Source organism: Pristiophorus japonicus, chromosome 11 (genome assembly GCF_044704955.1).
Source record: "Pristiophorus japonicus isolate sPriJap1 chromosome 11, sPriJap1.hap1, whole genome shotgun sequence".
Classification (NCBI taxonomy): Eukaryota; Metazoa; Chordata; class Chondrichthyes; family Pristiophoridae; genus Pristiophorus; species Pristiophorus japonicus.
In genome coordinates this window covers 181,248,399-181,268,922 of record NC_091987.1, presented here as the reverse complement: position 1 = coordinate 181,268,922, position 20,524 = coordinate 181,248,399, and the positions used below count along the sequence as shown (strand labels likewise).

Below are 20,524 nucleotides of genomic sequence, written 5' to 3'. Positions count from 1 at the left end.
GCTTCTATAGATATGTGAAGAGAAAAAGATTAGTGAAGACAAACGTCGGTCCCTTGTAGTCGATTCAGATGCATTTATTAAGGGGAACAAAGAATTGGCAGAACAATTGAATAGATACTTTGGTTCTGTCTTCACAAAGGAAGACACAAATAACCTTCCGGATGTACTAGGGGACCGAGGGTCTAGTGAGCAGGAGGAACTGAAGAATATCCTTATTAGGCGGGAAATTGTGTTAGGGAAATTGACAGGATTGAAGGCTGATAAATTCCCAGGGCCTGATAGTCTACAATCCAGAGTACTTAAGGAAGTGGCCCTCGAAATAATGGATGCATTGGTGGTAATTTTTCAGCAGTCTATCGACTCTGGATCAGTTCCTATGGACTGGAGGGTTGCTAATGCAACATCACTTTTTAAAAAAGGAGGGAGAGAGAAAACAGGTAATTATAGACCGGTTAGCCTGACATCAGTAGTGGGGAAAATGTTGGAATTAATCATTAAGGATGAAATAGCGCATTTGGAAAGCAGTGATAGGATTTATGAAAGGGAATTATGAAATGGATTTATGAAAGGGAAATCATGCTTGACAAATCTTCTGGAATTTTTTTGAGGATGTAACTAGTAGAGTGGACAAGGGAGAACCAGTGGATGTGCTGTATTTGGACTTTCAGAAGGCTTTTGACAAGATCCCACACGAGAGTTTGGTGTGCAAAATCAAAGCACATGGTATTGGGGGTAATGTATTGATGTGGATAGAGAACTGGCTGGCAGACAGGAAGCAGAGAGTCGGGATAAACGGGTCCTTTTCAGAATGGCAGACAGTGACTAGTGGAGTGGCACAGGGCTCGGTGCTGGGACCCCAGCTCTTTACAATATACATTAATGATTTAGATGATGGAATTAAGTGTAATATCTCCAAGTTTGCAGATCACACTAAACTGGGTGGAGGTGTGAGCTGTGAGGAGGATGCTAAGAGGCTGCAGGGTGACTTGGACAGATTAGGCGAATGGTCAAATACTGGCAGATGCAGTATAATGTGGATAAATGTGAGGTTATCCACTTTGGGGGCAAAAACACGGAGGCAGAATATTATCTGAATGACGGCAGATTAGGAAAAGCGGAGGTGCAACGAGACCTGGGTGTCATGGTACATCAGTCATTGAAAGTTGGCATGCAGGTACAGCAGGTGGCGAAGAAGGCAAATGGCATGTTGGCCTTCATAGCAAGGGGATTTGAGTATAGGAGCAGGGAAGTCTTACTGCAGCTGTACAGGGTCTTGGTGAGGCCCCACCTGGAATATTGTGTTCAGTTTTGGTCTCCTAATCTGAGGAAGGACGTTCTTGCTATTGAGGGAGTGCAGCGAAGGTTCACCAGACTGATTCCAGGGATGGCAGTACTGACATATGAGGAGCGACTGGATCAACTGGGCCTTTATACTCTGGAGTTTAGAAGGATGAGAGGGGATCTCATAGAAACATATAAGATTCTGATGGGACTGGACAGGTTAGATGCGGGAAGAATGTTCCCGATGTTGGGGAAGTCCAGAACCAGGGGACACAGTCTTAGGATAAGGGGCAGGCCATTTAGGACTGAGATGAGGAGAAACTTCTTCACTCAGAGAGTTGTTAACCTGTGGAATTCCCTGCCGCAGAGAGTTGTTGATGCCAGTTCATTGGATATATTCAAGAGGGAGTTAGATATGGCCCTTACGGCTAAGGGGATCAAGAGGTATGGAGAGAAAGCAGGAAAGGGGTACTGAAGGAATGATCGGCTATGATCTTATTGAATGGTGGTGCAGGCTCGAGGGGCCGAATGGCCCACTCCTGCACCTATTTTCTATGTTTTTATGTTTGTATGTAACATTAATAAGGCTTAATTTTTGGCCGGCCTTGAGCCTCCCTGTTGGGGTGTGGCACACATTTCAGGCCCAAAAACAGACCTGAAAGAATTAAAAACCTCCAATTCTGGCACCTTGCCCAAGCACCATGCTTCACTCTATATGACCCTAGACAGTGAGTGCAAGCAAGCTATTCACCGATGAGGTGGCATCGAGCATGATCCTGATACTCACTCGATGTGTAATTTGGATGCCAGGCTGGTGAGTTAGACAACTGGAGGGATGGGGCGTCCATAGGCCGAATGACCTTTTTCTCATCCTGACTCTTCTTATGATGTTCACACATGCGCACTCTCCAGCAAGAGTCAGCGGTTAGCAATCAGGAGCAGAAACCCTGCCTGATCTATCGCCTCTCTCTAACCCAGGGGTGCTGCAAGGACGCTGACTTTACCAGCTTTTGTTGACTCACTCTATCTCTGCCTTGGACAGACCTGCCACCACCGCCCGAACCTCCCCCAGCTGATGGAGTTGTGGAGACACCTTACTTACAGCCCACTGGATTGGAGAGCAGCCTCACCTCGCTCGACCATGACGGAAGTGGTTCGTCCATAGAGAGGAGGCCATCAGCCGATCAGCGAACAGAGAGTGCGCATTCTCACAATAGAGCAGCATCATCACGACACAAAAATGGTGAGAGGAAGAGACACTTGGGACAGTGGAGGACCTCAATTTGACTTTACATTTAACAGAGCTCTATTCTAATCTGTAATTTTTTTGTCCGATTTGATAAAGTGCTCCAGAGCCGAAGTCCGCTTTTCTTCAAAAGTATCGAACAGGGAAAGACCATCTGGACTGTCCCATATGATTGCGATGCCTGCCTGACCCCTTGGTTCTCATGTCATAGAATAAAATCATAGAAAGAAGCCATTTGGCCCATCGTGTCCGTGCCAGTCGAAAAAGAGTTACCCACTCTACTCCCACCTTCCAGCACTAGGTCCGTAGCCCTGTAGGTTATGGCTCTTCAAGTGCACATCCAAGTACTTTTTAAATGTGATGAGGGTTTCTGCCTCTACCACCCTTTTAGGCAGTGAGTTCCAGACCCACACCACCCTCTTGGGAGAAGCACAAATCCCGATCAAAAACCCAAGGCCAATTGGGGGAGGGGGGGGTGGGAGGCGGTGGGGGATTTGGAAAATTCCTCTCTGATCCCTCTAGGCGATCGAAATTAGTCCAGGAGACCACACTGACCACTGTATTAGTTAGCACCTACCTCTTGTGTGCTGCGATCTTCAACCCAGCCAGGAACCGGTCCCGCTCTCTCTTAGCTGCAGTTTAGATAGTCACGGTCAAATAGTCTTGTGCTTTGGGAAACCCAAGCCCTGTGGTACCAATTCTCTGCCTGGCAACAGATCGAATCATCTGAGCAACCTATGGGATATCTCACCAACTACCCATTCTATCCAAAATTCCTCTTATTGTTATTTAAAGAAGTGTTCCGATCTCCCCTACAACTCGGCTAGTAAAGACACGGCCTGGGGGAGACAGCTTTCATCCAGATCTGAACTCGGGCAGCGGAATCTCAACTTGACCTCAGCAGCTCTGAGCTCAGCAGGGAAAAACTCAGCCAGACCTCCCACTCCTGATCATTATCCAGCGATCCCGGCTGGAGAGAGCACCTCTGGTGAGGATAGGACCAGGTTTGACTGTGACACCCTTTCCCGCCGTCCAGTCAAATAGCCCGCTGACACTCACTTAAAGAATGGCCACTTGGAGGAGACATCTGAGGGTGGCCAGTACCTGACGTACCTTAGGCCACCCATCAGCAGATCATTAGGTAGGGAAAAAATGTTTGTTCCTTTCAAGCCATGTGGCAGTGTGCATGCAAATCCGGACAACATGCCCCTCTGCCACTTTTTGGCACATCTGCTCTTGAACTAGAATAACAAAAGGTAGATTTAAAAAAAAATTATCATTGTTGTTTGTAGAAATGTTTCTGATTCCTCCCGCTATGTGGATTTCCAAGTCTGAGGTGAGGCCTGTAAGTTGTACCTATGGTCTGAGCATTGGGTAGTCACTTGTTGCATTGTGGGTGTGGATTAGGTGTCCCCATTAGGTGTCAGCTGTCGCTCAGTAGTTGCACACTTGCTTCTTAATTAGAAGGTTGTAGGTTCAAGTCCCACACTAGAGACTTGAGCACATAAGTTAGACTGATACTTTAGTGCAGTGCTGAGGGAGGGCTGCGCTGTTAGAGGTGCCATCTTTCAGATGAGACATTAAACCAAAGCCATTATACCCTCTATAAAAGATCCCACGGCACTATTTTCGAAGAAGATCTCCCCAGTGTCCTGGCCAATATGTATCCCTCAACCATCACAGAAAAATCTGATCATTATCTCAGTGCTGTTTGTGGGACCTTGTGTTTCCAACATTACAGCAGTGACCACACTTCAAAATCACTTCATTGGCTCTAAACTGCTTTGGGATGTACTGGGGTTGTGAAAGGTGCTATATAATTGCAAATGTTTCTTTATATTTTATATTCCTTGTTGATCTACTGAAATGGACTTCTTCAGGGTTAGGCTTTGTGTAGAGTTGAACATGAAGAACATGTATAAAAAAAACATGGAATGCCTATCGAGCCCATCCTTCCACTGCCCCTGTGTAATCCATCCTCTCATGGTCTCTACCTCACCTATTCAATCTCCTCAGGAAAATTGCTACATAAATACTCATGATCCCTGAAGATAAGTGAGTAAAACTTTACTCGTCCATCCCCACTATTCAATCCTGGCGTGCTGCTCTCCACAGACAGCATCCCCCAACCGCCGCAGTTGAACACCATCATGTTTTGGTGGAATGTTTTGATACCCAGAATGATGCTGGGGCTTAGAGGATTAAATTATTGAGTACAGGTTGCATAAACTTTGCTTGTATACCCTTGCATCCGTGCTCGCTGACCTATCTAAGCTTCCGGTTAAGCAACGTCTTGATTTCAAAATTCTCATCCTTATTTTTAAATCCCTCCATGGCATCACCTATCTCTGTAATCTTCAGCCCCACAACCCCCCAAGATGTCTGCGCTCCTCTAATTTTGCCGTCCTGAGCATCCCTGATTGTAATTGCTCAACCATTAATGGAACTCCGTGCCTAAACCTCTCCGCCTCGCTACCTCTCTTTCCTCCTTCAAGACGCTCCTTGAAACATACCTCTTTGACCAAGCTTTTGGTCACCTACCCTAATTTCTACTTATGCAGCTCGGTGTCAAATTTTTATCGCATAGTGCTCCTGTGACGTGCCTTGGGACGTTTCACTATGTTAAAGGCGCTATATAAATACAAGTTGTTGTTGCATCTTGAAGATCAGATGTTTAAAATGACTAAAATGAATCAATAGGGTAGACACAGAGAAACTATTTCCTCTGGTGGGGGAGGGGGGGCAGGGGTGGATCAAGAACGAAAGGACATAATCTTACAATTAGAGCCAGGCCATTTAGGAGAGAAATCAGGAAACATTTTCTTCACACAAAGGGGAATAAAAATCTGGAATTTTCTCCCCCAAAGAGTTGTGGGTGCTGGGACAATTGGAGCTTTCAAGATCAAAATCAATAGATTTCTGAATGGATGTGGAACTAAGGAGAGTAAGTGGAATTGAGGTGCAGATCAGTCACGATTTCATTGAATGGCGGAGCAGGCCTGAGAGGCTGAATGGCCTATTCCAGCTCCTATGTTCAGGGCCAGCCCCCTAATCCCTAGGTTGTTGGATTAAATTCTAGCCGTGATGATCTTTGACTCTGGAGTTCGGACTATATTGCCAGACTATTAAGGCTCATCCTAACCAGTTGGGCCCCTGTGGCAGCACTGGCCTCCTTGGAGTTGCTGAAACCTATCCTGCTATCTAGGACATGCCTGTCCCTTTAAAGTTATTTATGGTGGAAGAAAACCACCTGTTATAAAATTGCAGAATTCATAATTTTTTATCCATGATGGACGAATAAATCATAATGGAAATGGCAACAAAATTCTTTTAACAAGGTTGAGGACCAATTAGTTCCCTTCCAACAATTTCCCAATACTTGGCACAGTGGCTTTGCAGTATTATAGCAGATTGATTGGGTCAGCACTAAACTTCAACAGAAACCTTAAATTAGCTGCTACATGAAAAGTGCAGTAACCGTGGTATGACATTCCAATGGGGCTGGAGTTAATTGACTACATTAACTCTAACTCTGCGCTGATGGTTATTGAAGTGCTTTATGTAAATAAAAATTCTGCGGCATTATTAAGAGCGCTGAGACAGCAAAGCATTAGGATGTTCGGGACAGGCAATTCTGGTATTCAACTACTCACCTTGTTAATGAACCAGAGACAAACAGGCACAGCGAGTTTCCTGAATCCCATTTCACTCTTACCGGTGCATCAATGATTTGTGCTTTTGATCTGCGTCACTGACAGGACACCTACTGTTCCGCCCTCGAGGCAGTTTTCTGACATTCCAGCACACTACACATTCTTTTTAAACAGAAAAGTTTTAAATAGTAAGTGCTGACAGTAGCGTCATGGGAAGAGTTTCTGAGCCTGAGAGTGCGGGAGGCTTTATTAATATCAGTGGGGATGTACTCAGTAACACAATGTTGGTTGGGTGCAGGCCGTGATCCCTACCAATGGATCCATCACAGACCCAATCCGGACCGGGGTCAAACAGGCCTGCGTCATCGCCCCAATCCTCTTCTCAATCTTTCTCGCCACCATGCTCCACCTCACAGTCAACAAGCTCCCCGCTTGAGTGGAACTACACGACAGAATCAGTGGGAACCTGTCAACCTGCGCCGTCTCCAGGCCAGATCCAAGACCACCCCAACCTCTGTCGTCGAGCTACAGTACGCATCTGCATACATACAGAGGCCGCACTCCAGGACATAATCGACGTATTTACTGAGGCGTATGAAAGCATGGGCCTTACGCTAAACATCTGTAAGACAAAGGTCCTCCACCAGCCTGTCCTCGCCGTACAGCACTGCCCTCCAGTCATCAAGATCCAAGGCGTTGCCCTGGACATCGTGGACCACTTCCCCTATCTCGGGATCCTCCTATCAACAAGAGCAGGCATCGATGACGAGATCCAACACCGCCTCCAGTGCGCCGGTGCAGCCTTCGGTCGCCTGAGGAAAAGAGTGTTTGAAGACCAGGCCCTCGAAACTGCCACCAAACTCATGCTCTACAGGGCTGTAGTAATACCTGCCCTCCTGTATGGCTCAGAGACATGGATCATGTACAGTCGACACTTCAAGTTGCTGGAGAAATATCACCAACGATGTCTCCACAAGATCCTACAAATCCCCTGGGAGGACAGGTGCACCAACATCAACGTCCTCACTCAGGCTAACATCCCCAGCATTGAAGCACTGACCACACTCAATCAGCTCTGTTGGGCAGGCCACATAATCCGCATGCCAGACACGAGACTCCCAAAGCAAATGCTCTACTCGGAGCTCCTTCATGGCAAACGAGCCAAAGGTGGGCAGCGGAAACGCTACAAGGACTCCCTCAAAGCCTCCCTGATAAAGTGCAACATCCCCACTGACACCTGGGAGTACCTGGCCCAAGACTGCCCTAAGTGGAGGAAGTGGATCCGAGAAGTCACTGAGCACCTCGAGTCTCAATGCCGAGAGCAAGCAGAAATCAAGCGCAGACAGCGGAAAGAGCGTGCGGCAAACCAGTCCCACTCACCCCTTCGCTCAACGACTATCTGTCCCGCCTGTGACAGAGTCTGTGGCTCTCGTATTGGACTGTTCAGCCACCAAAGAACTCACTTCAGGAGTAAAAGCAAGTCTTCCTCGATTCCGAGGTACTGCCTATTGGATGCTCAGTTGGTTGGGTGCAATGACTGAGTGAGAGTTAAGAACATAAGAAATAGGAGCAGAAATAGGCCATCTGATCCCTCGAGCCTCCACCATTCAATAGGATCATGGCTGAGCTGATCTTGGCCTCAGCTCTACTTCCCTGCCCTCCCCCCATTATCCTTGACTCCCTCATCATTCAAGAATCTGTCTATCTCCACCTTAAATATATGCAACGACTCAGCCGCCATAGCTCTCTGGGGTAGAGAATTCCAAAGATTCGCAACCCTTAGAGAAGAAAGTCTTCCTCATTTCCATTTTAAATGGGCAAGCCCTTATTCTGAGACTATACCCTCTCGTTCTAGATTACCCCATGAGGGGAACCATCCTCTCTGAATCTACCCTGTCAAGGCCCCTCAGAAACTTATAAGTTTCAATAAGATTACCTTTCAGTCTTCTCAACTCCAATGAGTATCGGCCTAAACTGCTCAACTTTTCTTCATATGACAACCCCTTCATCTCAGGAATCAACCTTGCGACCGTTTTCTGAACTGCCTCCAATGCAAGTATATCCCTCCTTAAATAGGGAGACCAATACTGTACGCATTACCCCAGGTGTCGTCTCACCAATGCCCAGTACAGTTGTAGCAGGACTTCCTTACTTTTATACTCCATCCCCCTTGCAATAAAGGCCAAAATTTCATTTTCCTTCCTAATTACTTGCTGTACCTGCATACTAACTTTTTGAGTTTCATGTACAAGGACCACCAAATCCCTCTATACTGTAGCATTTTGTAGTCTCTCTCCATTTAAAAAATAATTTTCTTTTTTTATTCTTCCTACCAAAGTGGATAACCTCACATTTTCCCTTATTATACTCCATTATCGGCCAAATATTTGCCCTCTCACTTAATCTATCTATATCGCTGTGCAGATTCGTTGTGTCCTCCTCACAACTTGCTTTCCCACCCATCTTTGTAGCAGCAAATTTGGCTACAGTACACTTGGTCCCTTCATCCAAATCATTAATATAGATTGTGAATAGTTGAGGCCCTAGTACTGATCTCTGTGGCTCCCCACTAGTTACAGTTTGCCAACCTGAAAATGACCCATTTATCCCGACTCTCTTTTTTCTGTTAGTTAGCCAATCCTCTCTACATGCTAATATATTACCCCCAACCCCATGAGCTCTTATCTTGTGCAGTAACCTTTTATGTGGCACCTTATTGAATGCCTTCTGGAAATCCAAATACATGATATCTACTGGTTCCCCTTTATCCACCCTACTCATTATATCCTCAAAGATCTCTAGTAAATTTGTCAAACACGATTTCCTTTTCATAAAACCATGTTGACTCTACTTGATTTTATTATGATTTTCTAAATGTCCTACTGCTACTTCCTTAATAATCCAGTATTTTCCCAATGACAGATGTTAGGCTAACTGGTCTATAGTTTTCTGCTTTCTGTCTCCCTCCTTTCTTGAATAGGGATGTTACATTTGCGGTTATCCAATCTGCTGGAACCTCTCCAGAATCCAAGGAATTTTGGTAGATTATATCCAATACATCTCTGCAGCCACTTCTGTTAAGACCCTAGGATGCAGGCCCAGGTCCAGGAAACATGTCCGCCTTTAATCCCATTAGTTTGCAGTGTACTTTTTTTGTAGTGATGGTGATTGTTTTAAGTTCCTCCCTCGCTATAACCCCTTGACTATTATTATTGGAATGCTTTTAGTGTCTTCTTTTGTGTAGACCGATAAAAAATATTTGTTCAAGTTCTCTGCCATTTCCCCGTTTCCCATTATTAATTCCCCAGTCTCATCCTCTAAGGGACCAACATTTACTTTAGCTACTCTCTTCCAATTTATATACCTGTAGAAGCTCTTACTGTCTTTTTTATTTCTTGCTAGTTTACTCTCATAATCTATCTTCTCCCTCTTTGTTTTTTTTTAGTCATCCTTTGCTGGTTTCTAAAAATTTCCCAATCTTCTGGCCTACCACTTATCGTCGCAACATTGTTTGCCTTTTCTTTCAATTTGATACCATTCTTAACTTCCTTAGCTAGCCACGGATGGCTCATCCTTCTTGTAGGATCTTTCTTTCTCACTGGAATATATCTTTGCTGAGAGTTATGAAATATCTCCTTAAATGTCTGCCATTGCTTGTCTACCATCTTACCCTTTAATTTATTTTCCCAGTCCACTTCTGCCTTCATATCTTTATAATTGCCTTTATTTAAGTTTCAGACACAAGTTTCTCACCCTCAAACTGAATTTGAAATTCTAACATGCTATGATCACTCTTCCCGAGAGGATCCTTTACAATGAGATCATTACTTAATCCTATCTCATTACACATTGTGGATGATACTCAATGGAGCTCAGTTCCAGCTTGGCTCAGCTGGTCGCACTCTTGTCTCTGAGTCAAAAAGTTGTGGGTTAAAGCCTTGCTCCAAAATTTGAGCCTTTAAACTAGGCTGGAATTTCAATTCACTAACAGGGAGTGCTGAATTGATGGAGTTGCTGACTTTCAGATATGGCATTAAACCTAGACATTCTCTGCTTGCTCAGGTAGACATGAAAGATCCCATGGCATTATTTGAAGATCAGGACATTTTTCTAGTACTCCCCCTTCAGCCATTACACCCAAAATTAAATGAAGTGATCATTTGATTCATTTTCTGTTTGTGGGATCTTGCTTTCCGCAAATTGGTTACATTTGCTTACATAGCAAAGTGACTGCACATTCATTATTTGATCTTCAGAGGTCGGTAACATTGACAAATCACTATCCCTAAGTGTCTCGAGGGCAGCAAGAGTCAAATTCATAACCTGGAACTGGATCCATATGTAGGCCCCACCATGTAAGGATGTCAGATTTTTTTAAAATGTATTCGTTCTTGGGATGTGAGCGTCGCTGGAAAGGCCGACATTTATTGCCCATCCCTATTTGCCCTTCAACAACTGAGTGGCTTGCTTGGCCATTGCAGAGGGCAGTAAAGAGTTAAGCACATTAATGTGGGTCTGAGGTCACATATAGACCAGACCAGGTTAGGACGGGAGATTTCCTTCCCTAAAGGACATTAATTACCTTTTTTTGTTTTTACAACAAGCCAGCAGTTTTCATGGCCATTTTTTTGGTGTTAGCAACCCACAACCAAATGTTTTAAAATTCAGTTTTACAACATGCCATAGTGGGATTTGAACTCATGGCCTCAGGTACCAGGATCAACAAAGTGCTGGAGGCTGTGGAGTGTTTTGAGGTTTGAAAGGTGCTGTACAAATGAAAGTTCTTTCTAATTGATAGTTTTAGGCTATTAGATTAACTCTTCATTTTTTTTTAATCGCCCTTGCAGAAGATGACTTGATACCGTACAGTAAACCCACCTTCCTGCAACGGGGTCAAATGTCAAGTAATTGCTCCACAACAGGAAGTTCATCATCCAGAGGTTCAACAGGGTCACGGGGTCATGCAGCAGGGCGAAGCAGAGGAGTTGGAGTAGACCGCAGTGAGGTAAGAGGCAGTGCGCGCGACTTCCACTGTAGGCAAAGTAACACTCGGGGTACTGAAGGAGATCTGTTTCCATGTGAAACACACATTGTTGAGCCTGTTAAATCTCCTGAAGAAATGTGTCTGTAGCAAACCTTCCTGCCCCGCATGATTTGTCATCCAAGGGCAGGGAGGTTACATAGAAACATAGAAAATAGGTGCAGGAGTAGGCCATTCGGCCTTTCGAGCCTGCACCACCATTCAAATATGATCATGGATGATTATGCAATTTCAGTACCCCATTCCCGCTTTCTCTCCATACCCCTTGATCATTCGTTACCTGCTTGTCAGAATTTATTCTTACCCCATTTAACCAGTCACCAAAAGATGTGCAACGGGGATCTTGAGTGACTGGGTGCCCCATGGCATGGGCAATACCGGCCATATGACGATTTGCAGACTTGATTCAGCAGTTTACTGACCAGTAGTGCATTCAGTGAACATTCAGTAGAGCATTCAGTAGTGTATTCAGTGAACACCTCCTCAGAATATTCCCACCAGTATTATCTTCAGCCCATGTAAACAGCAAAGTTGGTGCTAAGGATACAACACCGTGATCCTTGATGTCCCATCCTATATTTACATAGCACCAACATTCCACAGGACTATCGCAGTGTCTCTCTGTAACTCTGGAAGAAATCCATAGAAACGGCATAAACAGCTGTTGTCAGAATTACATAGAATGTACAGCACTGAAACAGACCATTCAGCCCAACTCGTCCATGCTGGTATTTATGCTCCACAGGAGCCTCTCTCCATCTCACCCTATCGGCATATCCCTCTATTCCTTTCTCCCTCATGCTTATCGAGCTTCCCTTTAAATGCATCTATACTATTCGCCTGAACTACTCCCTGTGGTAGTGAGTTCCGCATTCTCACCACTCACTGGGTGAAGAAGTTTCTCCTGAATTCCTTCTTGGATTTATTAGTGACTATCTTATATTTATATTTATAGAAGAACCCCTATACAATTTCAGGGCAATGTATCCTATATATCTACATATACCTCGAGGAGGCGGGAGCTCGGAGCAGCGCGAGTCCGGGGTCGGCGAGAGGCCTATAAAGGCCAGCGGGAGCTCGGAGCAGTCAGTCGAGGAGGCGGGAGCTCGGAGCAGCGCGAGTCCGGGGTCGGCGAGAGGCCTATAAAGGCCAGCGGGAGCTCGGAGCAGTCAGTCGAGGAGGCGGGAGCTCGGAGCAGCGCGAGTCCGGGGTCGGCGAGAGGCCTATAAAGGCCAGCGGGAGCTCGGAGCAGTCAGTCGAGGAGGCGGGAGCTCGGAGCAGCGCGAGTCCGGGGTCGGCGAGAGGCCTATAAAGGCCAGCGGGAGCTCGGAGCAGTCAGTCGAGGAGGCGGGAGCTCGGAGCAGCGCAAGTCCGGGGTCGGCGAGAGGCCTATAAAGGCCAGCGGGAGCTCGGAGCAGTCAGTCGAGGAGGCGGGAGCTCGGAGCAGCGCGAGTCCGGGGTCGGCGAGAGGCGTACCGGTGCAGCTACAGGGAGAAGGCAAAAAAACAAAGGTGACGTCACAGCCTAGGGGGTAAGTGATTGGCTGGTGATTGGTGAGTAGTTTTTCTTTTTCTTATATTGGTCAGTAACTTTTAACATTGTTATTACCAGTTTAAGTGTATCTAAGGGTTAAGTCATGGCAGGAGAGCTCGGTCGGGTGTTATGCTCCTCCTGTACCATGTGGGAACTCAGGGACGCTTCCGGTGTCCCTGACGACTATGTGTGCGGGAAGTGTATCCGCCTCCAGCTCCTGACGGTCCGCGTTACGGAATTGGAGCTGAGGGTGGATTCACTCTGGAGCATCCACGATGCTGAGAATGACGTGAGTATCACGTGTAGTGAGTTGGTCTTACCGCAGGGAAAGGGTCCACAGCCAGATAGGGAATGGAAGACCAGCAGGAAGAGTAGAGCAAGGAAGGTAGTGCAGGGGTCCCCTGCGGTCATCCCCCTGCAAAACAGATACACCGCTTTGGGTACTGTTGAGGGGAATGACTCATCAGGGGAGGGCAGCAGCAGCCAAGTTCATGGCACCGTGGCTGGCTCTGCTGCACAGGAGGGCAAGAAAAAGAGTGGGAGAGCGATAGTGATAGGGGATTCAATTGTGAGGGGAATAGATAGGCGTTTCTGCGGCCGCAACCGAGACTCCAGGATGGTATGTTGCCTCCCTGGTGCAAGGGTCAAGGATGTCTCGGAGCGGGTGCAGGACATTCTGAAATGGGAGGGAGAACAGCCAGTTGTCGTGGTGCACATTGGTACCAACGACATAGGCAAAAAAAGGGATGAGGTCCTACGAAACGAATTTAAGGAGCTAGGAGCTAAATTAAAAAGTAGGACCTCAAAAGTAGTAATCTCGGGATTGCTACCAGTGCCACGTGATAGTCAGAGTAGGAATCGCAGGATAGCGCAGATGAATACGTGGCTTGAGCAGTGGTGCAGCAGGGAGGGATTCAAATTCCTGGGGCATTGGGACCGGTTCTGGGGGAGGTGGGACCAGTACAAACCGGACGGTCTGCACCTGGGCAGGACTGGAACCAATGTCCTCGGGGGAGTGTTTGCTAGTGCTGTTGGGGAGGATTTAAACTAATATGGCAGGGGGATGGGAACCAATGCAGGGAGACAGAGGGAAACAAAAAGGAGCCAAAAGCAAAAGACAGAAAGGAGATGAGGAAAAGTGTAGGGCAGAGAAACCCAAGGCAAAGAACAAAAAGGGCCACTGTACAGCAAAATTCTAAAAGGACAAAGGGTGTTAATAAAACAAGCCTGAAGGCTTTGTGTCTTAATGCAAGGAGTATCCGCAATAAGGTGGATGAATTAATTGTGCAAATAGATGTTAACAAATATGATGTGATTGGGATTACGGAGACGTGGCTCCAGGATGATCAGGGCTGGGAACTCAACATTCAGGGGTATTCAACATTCAGGAAGGATAGAATAAAAGGAAAAGGAGGTGGGGTAGCATTGCTGGTTAAAGAGGAGATTAATGCAATAGTTAGGAAAGACATTAGCTTGGATGATGTGGAATCTATATGGGTAGAGCTGCAGAACACCAAAGGGCAAAAAACGTTAGTAGGAGTTGTGTACAGACCTCCAAACAGTAATAGGGATGTTGGGGAGGGCATCAAACAGGAAATTAGGGGTGCATGCAATAAAGGTGTAGCAGTTATAATGGGTGACTTTAATATGCACATAGATTGGGCTAGCCAAACTGGAAGCAATACGGTGGAGGAGGATTTCCTGGAGTGCATAAGGGATGGTTTTCTAGACCAATATGTTGAGGAACCAACTAGGGGGGAGGCCATCTTAGACTGGGTGTTGTGTAATGAGAGAGGATTAATTAGCAATCTCATTGTGCGAGGCCCCTTGGGGAAGAGTGACCATAATATGGTGGAATTCTGCATTAGGATGGAGAATGAAACAGTAAATTCAGAGACCATGGTCCAGAACTTAAAGAAGGGTAACTTTGAAGGTATGAGGCGAGAATTGGCTAGGATAGATTGGCGAATGATACTTAGGGGGTTGACTGTGGATGGGCAATGGCAGACATTTAGAGACCGCATGGATGAAGTACAACAATTGTACATTCCTGTCTGGCGTAAAAATAAAAAGGGGAAGGTGGCTCAACCGTGGCTATCTAGGGAAATCAGGGATAGTATTAAAGCCAAGGAAGTGGCATACAAATTGGCCAGAAATAGCAGCGAACCTGGGGACTGGGAGAAATTTAGAACTCAGCAGAGGAGGACAAAGGGTTTGATTAGGACAGGGAAAATGGAGTACGAGAAGAAGCTTGCAGGGAACATTAAGGCGGATTGCAAAAGTTTCTATAGGTATGTAAAGAGAAAAAGGTTGGTGAAGACAAACGTAGGTCCCCTGCAGTCAGAATCAGGGGAAGTCATAACGGGGAACAAAGAAATGGCGGATCAATTGAACAAGTACTTTGGTTCGGTATTCACTAAGGAGGATACAAACAACCTTCCGGATATAAAAGGGGTCAGAGGGTCTAGTAAGGAAGAGGAACTGAGGGAAATCTTTATTAGTCGGGAAATTGTGTTGGGGAAATTGATGGGATTGAAGGCAGATAAATCCCCAGGGCCTGATGGCCTGCATCCTAGAGTACTTAAGGAGGTGGCCTTGGAAATAGCGGATGCATTGACAGTCATTTTCCAACATTCCATTGACTCTGGATCAGTTCCTATGGAGTGGAGGGTAGCCAATGTAACCCCACTTTTTAAAAAAGGAGGGAGAGAGAAAACAGGGAATTATAGACCGGTCAGCCTGACCTCAGTAGTGGGTAAAATGATGGAATCAATTATTAAGGATGTCATAGCAGTGCATCTGGAAAATGGTGACATGATAGGTCCAAGTCAGCATGGATTTGTGAAAGGGAAATCATGCTTGACAAATCTTCTGGAATTTTTTGAGGATGTTTCCAGTAAAGTGGACAAAGGAGAACCAGTTGATGTGGTATATTTGGACTTTCAGAAGGCTTTCGACAAGGTCCCACACAAGAGATTAATGTGCAAAGTTAAAGCACATGGGATTGGGGGTAGTGTGCTGACGTGGATTGAGAACTGGTTGTCAGACAGGAAGCAAAGAGTAGGAGTAAACGGGTACTTTTCAGAATGGCAGGCAGTGACTAGTGGAGTGCCGCAAGGTTCTGTGCTGGGGCCCCAGCTGTTTACATTGTACATTAATGATTTAGACGAGGGGATTAAATGCAGTATCTCCAAATTTGCGGATGATACTAAGTTGGGTGGCAGTGTGAGCTGCGAGGAGGATGCTATTAGGCTGCAGAGTGACTTGGATAGGTTAGGTGAGTGGGCAAATGCATGGCAGATGAAGTATAATGTGGATAAATGTGAGGTTATCCACTTTGGTGGTAAAAACAGAGAGACAGACTATTATCTGAATGGTGACAGATTAGGAAAAGGGAAGGTGCAACGAGACCTGGGTGTCATGGTACATCAGTCATTGAAGGTTGGCATGCAGGTACAGCAGGCGGTTAAGAAAGCAAATGGCATGTTGGCCTTCATAGCGAGGGGATTTGAATACAGGGGCAGGGAGGTGTTGCTACAGTTGTACAGGGCCTTGGTGAGGCCACACCTGGAGTATTGTGTACAGTTTTGGTCTCCTAACTTGAGGAAGGACATTCTTGCTATTGAGGGAGTGCAGCGAAGGTTCACCAGACTGATTCCCGGGATGGCGGGACTGACCTATCAAGAAAGATTGGATCAATTGGGCTTGTATTCACTGGAGTTCAGAAGAATGAGAGGGGACCTCATAGAAACGTTTAAAATTCTGACGGGTTTAGACAGGTTAGATGCAGAAAGAATGTTCCCAATGTTGGGGAAGTCCAGAACCAGGGGTCACAGTCTGAGGATAAGGGGTAAGCCATTTAGGACCGAGATGAGGAGAAACTTCTTCACCCAGAGAGTGGTGAACCTGTGGAATTCTCTACCACAGAAAGTAGTTGAGGCCAATTCACTAAATATATTCAAAAGGGAGTTAGATGAAGTCCTTACTACTCGGGGGATCAAGGATTATGGCGAGAAAGCAGGAAGGGGGTACTGAAGTTTCATGTTCAGCCATGAACTCATTGAATGGCGGTGCAGGCTAGAAGGGCTGAATGGCCTGCTCCTGCACCTATTTTCTATGTTTCTATGTTTCATAGTGACGATGGTTCAAAAGTGACTCATTGCCTGTAAAGTGCTTTGAGACATCCTATGGATGTGAAAGGTGCCATATAAATGCAAGTTCTTTCCTTACCTTTACTGGCTACACTTTCAATCTGCTGAACGAACTTTACATGCCTCCTTGGGAGGATAGAGACAGCAGGAGGATTGTCCAATCGCATGTTGCAAACCAATTAAAATAAGTTTAACATAAGTGAATTATAGGTGCTTGCTTCCTTCTTAAGATGAGGCAGTTTTTTGTGCTGATCGAGATGAGGGATGTTTGTTGGAGAATGCTACACAAGGGTCAGCATCAATCACTCCCAGCTCGGGTAAAGCACAGCCAGATGCAGAGTAAAGCTCCTTCTACTGGGTGTACTGCATGTCCTGTATCAGTATAGGTATAAGTACTGCATATATCAGTGCATCAGTACAGGTACTGTACTTACTGACTGATTATGTACCAATGCAGGATCAGTATTACTATGAACGGCAGCTTACCTGTAGCAATACAGATTGGGATTAGCATCTGTACCTATACAGGAGTGGGTCAGTACAGCAATACCTGTATGTGTTCGGGACTGAGTAGGCTCAGCACTTACTGTACCTGTACAACTCTGATAGTAGCATTAATCTATCGAGAAGTTCTGTACATGTCTGCAGAAAAATATTGGAAAATAAAAACTTTGGGGTGTATTTTTATTTGGATGGCGCCTCTGTTAGCCTCCCGGAGGAGCGGTAATGGGTCGCGATATGCTTAGCGCCCGAGGGGCCAGCTTCCAGCGCTCTGCCGGGAAATTTGGTGCCGGTTTTATGGCGGTGCTGAGCAGTGTTGTCAGGAGCATCGCGCCGGTGTGCAAGGCCCCCGGTTTCAACAGCGATACGATATTTACTTGGAGCCGCACCAGTGGCACCCCCTAGTGAGACCGTCAGGGAAAGCTGTTCCGGGGGGGGGGGCTAAGGAAAGGAATGATTGAAAAAGGTAAGTAAAATTTATATTTCTTTTTTTTTTGCGATTCACCTTTATTTGGGGACAGTACTTTATCGGGAATGTTTTCTGTGTTTTTTCTCCCTTTTTTTTGCAGGGCACTCTGAAGCCGGCTCTTTAGCAACGGATTTTCAGTTGTTCACCCGGCCGAGCGCCCTAAGAGAGTTGTGAAACGTCTCCCTTAGCGCTCCGCCCCATACTCGAAGCGCAGCAACCACATCTTTTGGCTGCCGTCGCAAATCATTTCCCAGCGCAAAATTTACTGCCCCGCCGCCATTAGCGCCCTAATAAGGCGCCCCCCAACCGAAAACCCGGTCCCCGACCTTTAGATTCGCAAATCTTCCAATCCACGGCAACAACAGTACATAGGCAGTGCATCTCTGAAGGAGGTGTTGAAAAATAGCTTTACAAGCCATTGTATTTTAGGAGTTAAATTATCATTTGTTGCAGAGGCGATGAAAATTCCCTCCAGAGAGCTCGGTGTGCTCCCGCTGGAGGGCAAGGATTTACAGATAACCGTGTCAAGAGTCCTTTAAAGGTCTATTATGTGTCTTAGATTACAAAGCTAATCACTGTATTAACATCCACTGAGCCCTCCTGCACTTTATCTACCTGATACTCCCTTAATGTGACTGTCAGGGCGATGAAAAGAGCAGCTTGTCAGATGGCTCTTGGCTCTGCGGCCTGCACAGACCTGTCAAGCCTTACCTTGTGCAAAGGCCCAGCTTTAGCCTCAATTCCTTTCAATAATTTTTTTCTTTTGTTGTGTCTTTTGCTTTCTCCACAAAGGCGCTTTCATCTCGTCTGAAGATTCCAGTGGTGTATCTGTCACAGGAATGCTGTCAGTCGAGATGTGAAGGGACTGCGCTTTGTTCAAGTGGGAACCCTCCAGAATGCTTCCACATGCCGTGATGGGGAAAATATAATGAAAAGTCTTCAGTTGAGATTTAATCTATGGGCCTGTCTCAATCAGATCTACAATTAGTCTGAAGTATCACTCGTTGATTGATACTCCTCATCAACACAACTTGCTCTCACAGTCAACCTATTGGCTTGCAAGGTCATCTGGTCGAGTTTCTGCTCATTTTTGAATGACTTTTTTGTAGATGGGGTACAACAGCTGCTGTGCATAATGATCCCTATCCTGCGCTGGTACCGATGGCAAGTTATTCCTAAATCAAATATAGCACAACCAATTCGAAGTTTCTTCTGCTTTATGTGTCATAAAAACATAAGAACATCAGAAATAGGACCAGGAGTAGACCATACGGCCCCTCAAGCCTGCTCCGCCATTTAATACGATCATGGCTGATCTGATCATGGACTCAGATCCACTTCCCTGCCTGCTCTTCATAACCCCTTATTCCCTTATTGTTTAAGAAACTGTCTATTTCTGTCTTAAATTTATTCAATGTCCCAGCTCCCACAGCTCTCTAAGGCAGTGAATTCCACAGTTCCACAACCCTCTGAGAGAAGAAATTTCTCCTCATCTCAGTTTTAAATGGGCGGCCCCTATTCTAAGATTGTGCCCTCTAGTTCTCGTCTCCCTATCAGCTGAAACATCCTCTCTGCATCCACCTTGTCAAGCTCCCTCATAATCTTATATGTTTCGATAACATCACCTCTCATTCTTCTGAATTCCAATGAGTAGAGGCCCAACCTACTCAACCTTTCCTCATAAGTCAACCCCCTCATCTCTGGAATCAACCTAGTGAACCTTCTCTGAACAGCCTCCAAAGTAAGCATATCCTTTTGTAAATATGGAAACCAAAACTGCACGCAGTACTCCAAGTATGGCCTCACCAATACTCTCTATAGCTGTAGCAAGACTTCCCTGCTTTTATACTCCATCCCCTATGCACTAAAGGCCAAGGTTCCATTGTCCTTCCTGATCACTTGCTGTAAATGCATACTAACCTTTTGTGTTTCATGCACAAGTACCCTCAGGTCCTGCTGTACTGCAGCACTTTGCAATCTTTCTCCATTTAAATAACTTGCTCTTTGATTTTTTTCTGCCAAACCTCACACTTTCCAACATTGTATTCCATCTGCCAAATTTTTGCCCATTCACTTAGCCTGTCTATGTCCTTTGCAGATTTTGTGTGTCCTTCTCACACATTGCTTTTCCTCCCCTCTTTGTATCATTGGAAAACGTAGCTACGTTACGCTCAGTCCCTTCCTCCAAGTCGTTAATATAGATTGTAAATAGTTGGGGACCCAGCACTGATCCCTGCAGCACCCAACTAGTTACTGGTTGCCAACCAGAGAATGAACCATTTATCCCGACTCTCTGTTCTCTGTTAATTAGCCAATCCTCTATCCATGCTAATATATTACCCCCAACCTCGTGAACTTTTATCTTGTGCAGTAACCTTTTATGTGACACCTTGTCAAATGCCTTCTGGCAGTCCAAATACACCACATCCACTGGTTCTCCTCCATCCACCCTGTTCGTTACATCCTCAAAGAATTCTAGCAAATTTGTCAAACATGACTTCCCGTTCAAAATCCATGCTGACTCTGCTTGACCAAATTTTGCTTTTCCAAATGTCCTGCTACTGCTTCTTTAATAATGGACTCCAACATTTTCCCAACTACAGATGTTGGCTAACTGGTCTATAGTTTCCTGCTTTTTGTCTGCCTCCT

The 20,524-nt window shown here is 45.8% G+C and overlaps 1 protein-coding gene across 1 annotated transcript in view; it reads left to right on the top strand.

Annotated features, from left to right (window-relative positions):
* Positions 1 to 20,524, top strand: part of robo3 (roundabout, axon guidance receptor, homolog 3 (Drosophila)) — a 332,776-nt gene that overhangs the window by 310,968 nt on the left and 1,284 nt on the right. The window contains exons 27-28 of the mRNA XM_070892823.1: positions 2,324 to 2,524; positions 11,028 to 11,185. Coding sequence (XP_070748924.1) covers positions 2,324 to 2,524; positions 11,028 to 11,185 — 359 coding nt within the window. The remainder of the gene's footprint in view (positions 1 to 2,323; positions 2,525 to 11,027; positions 11,186 to 20,524) is intronic.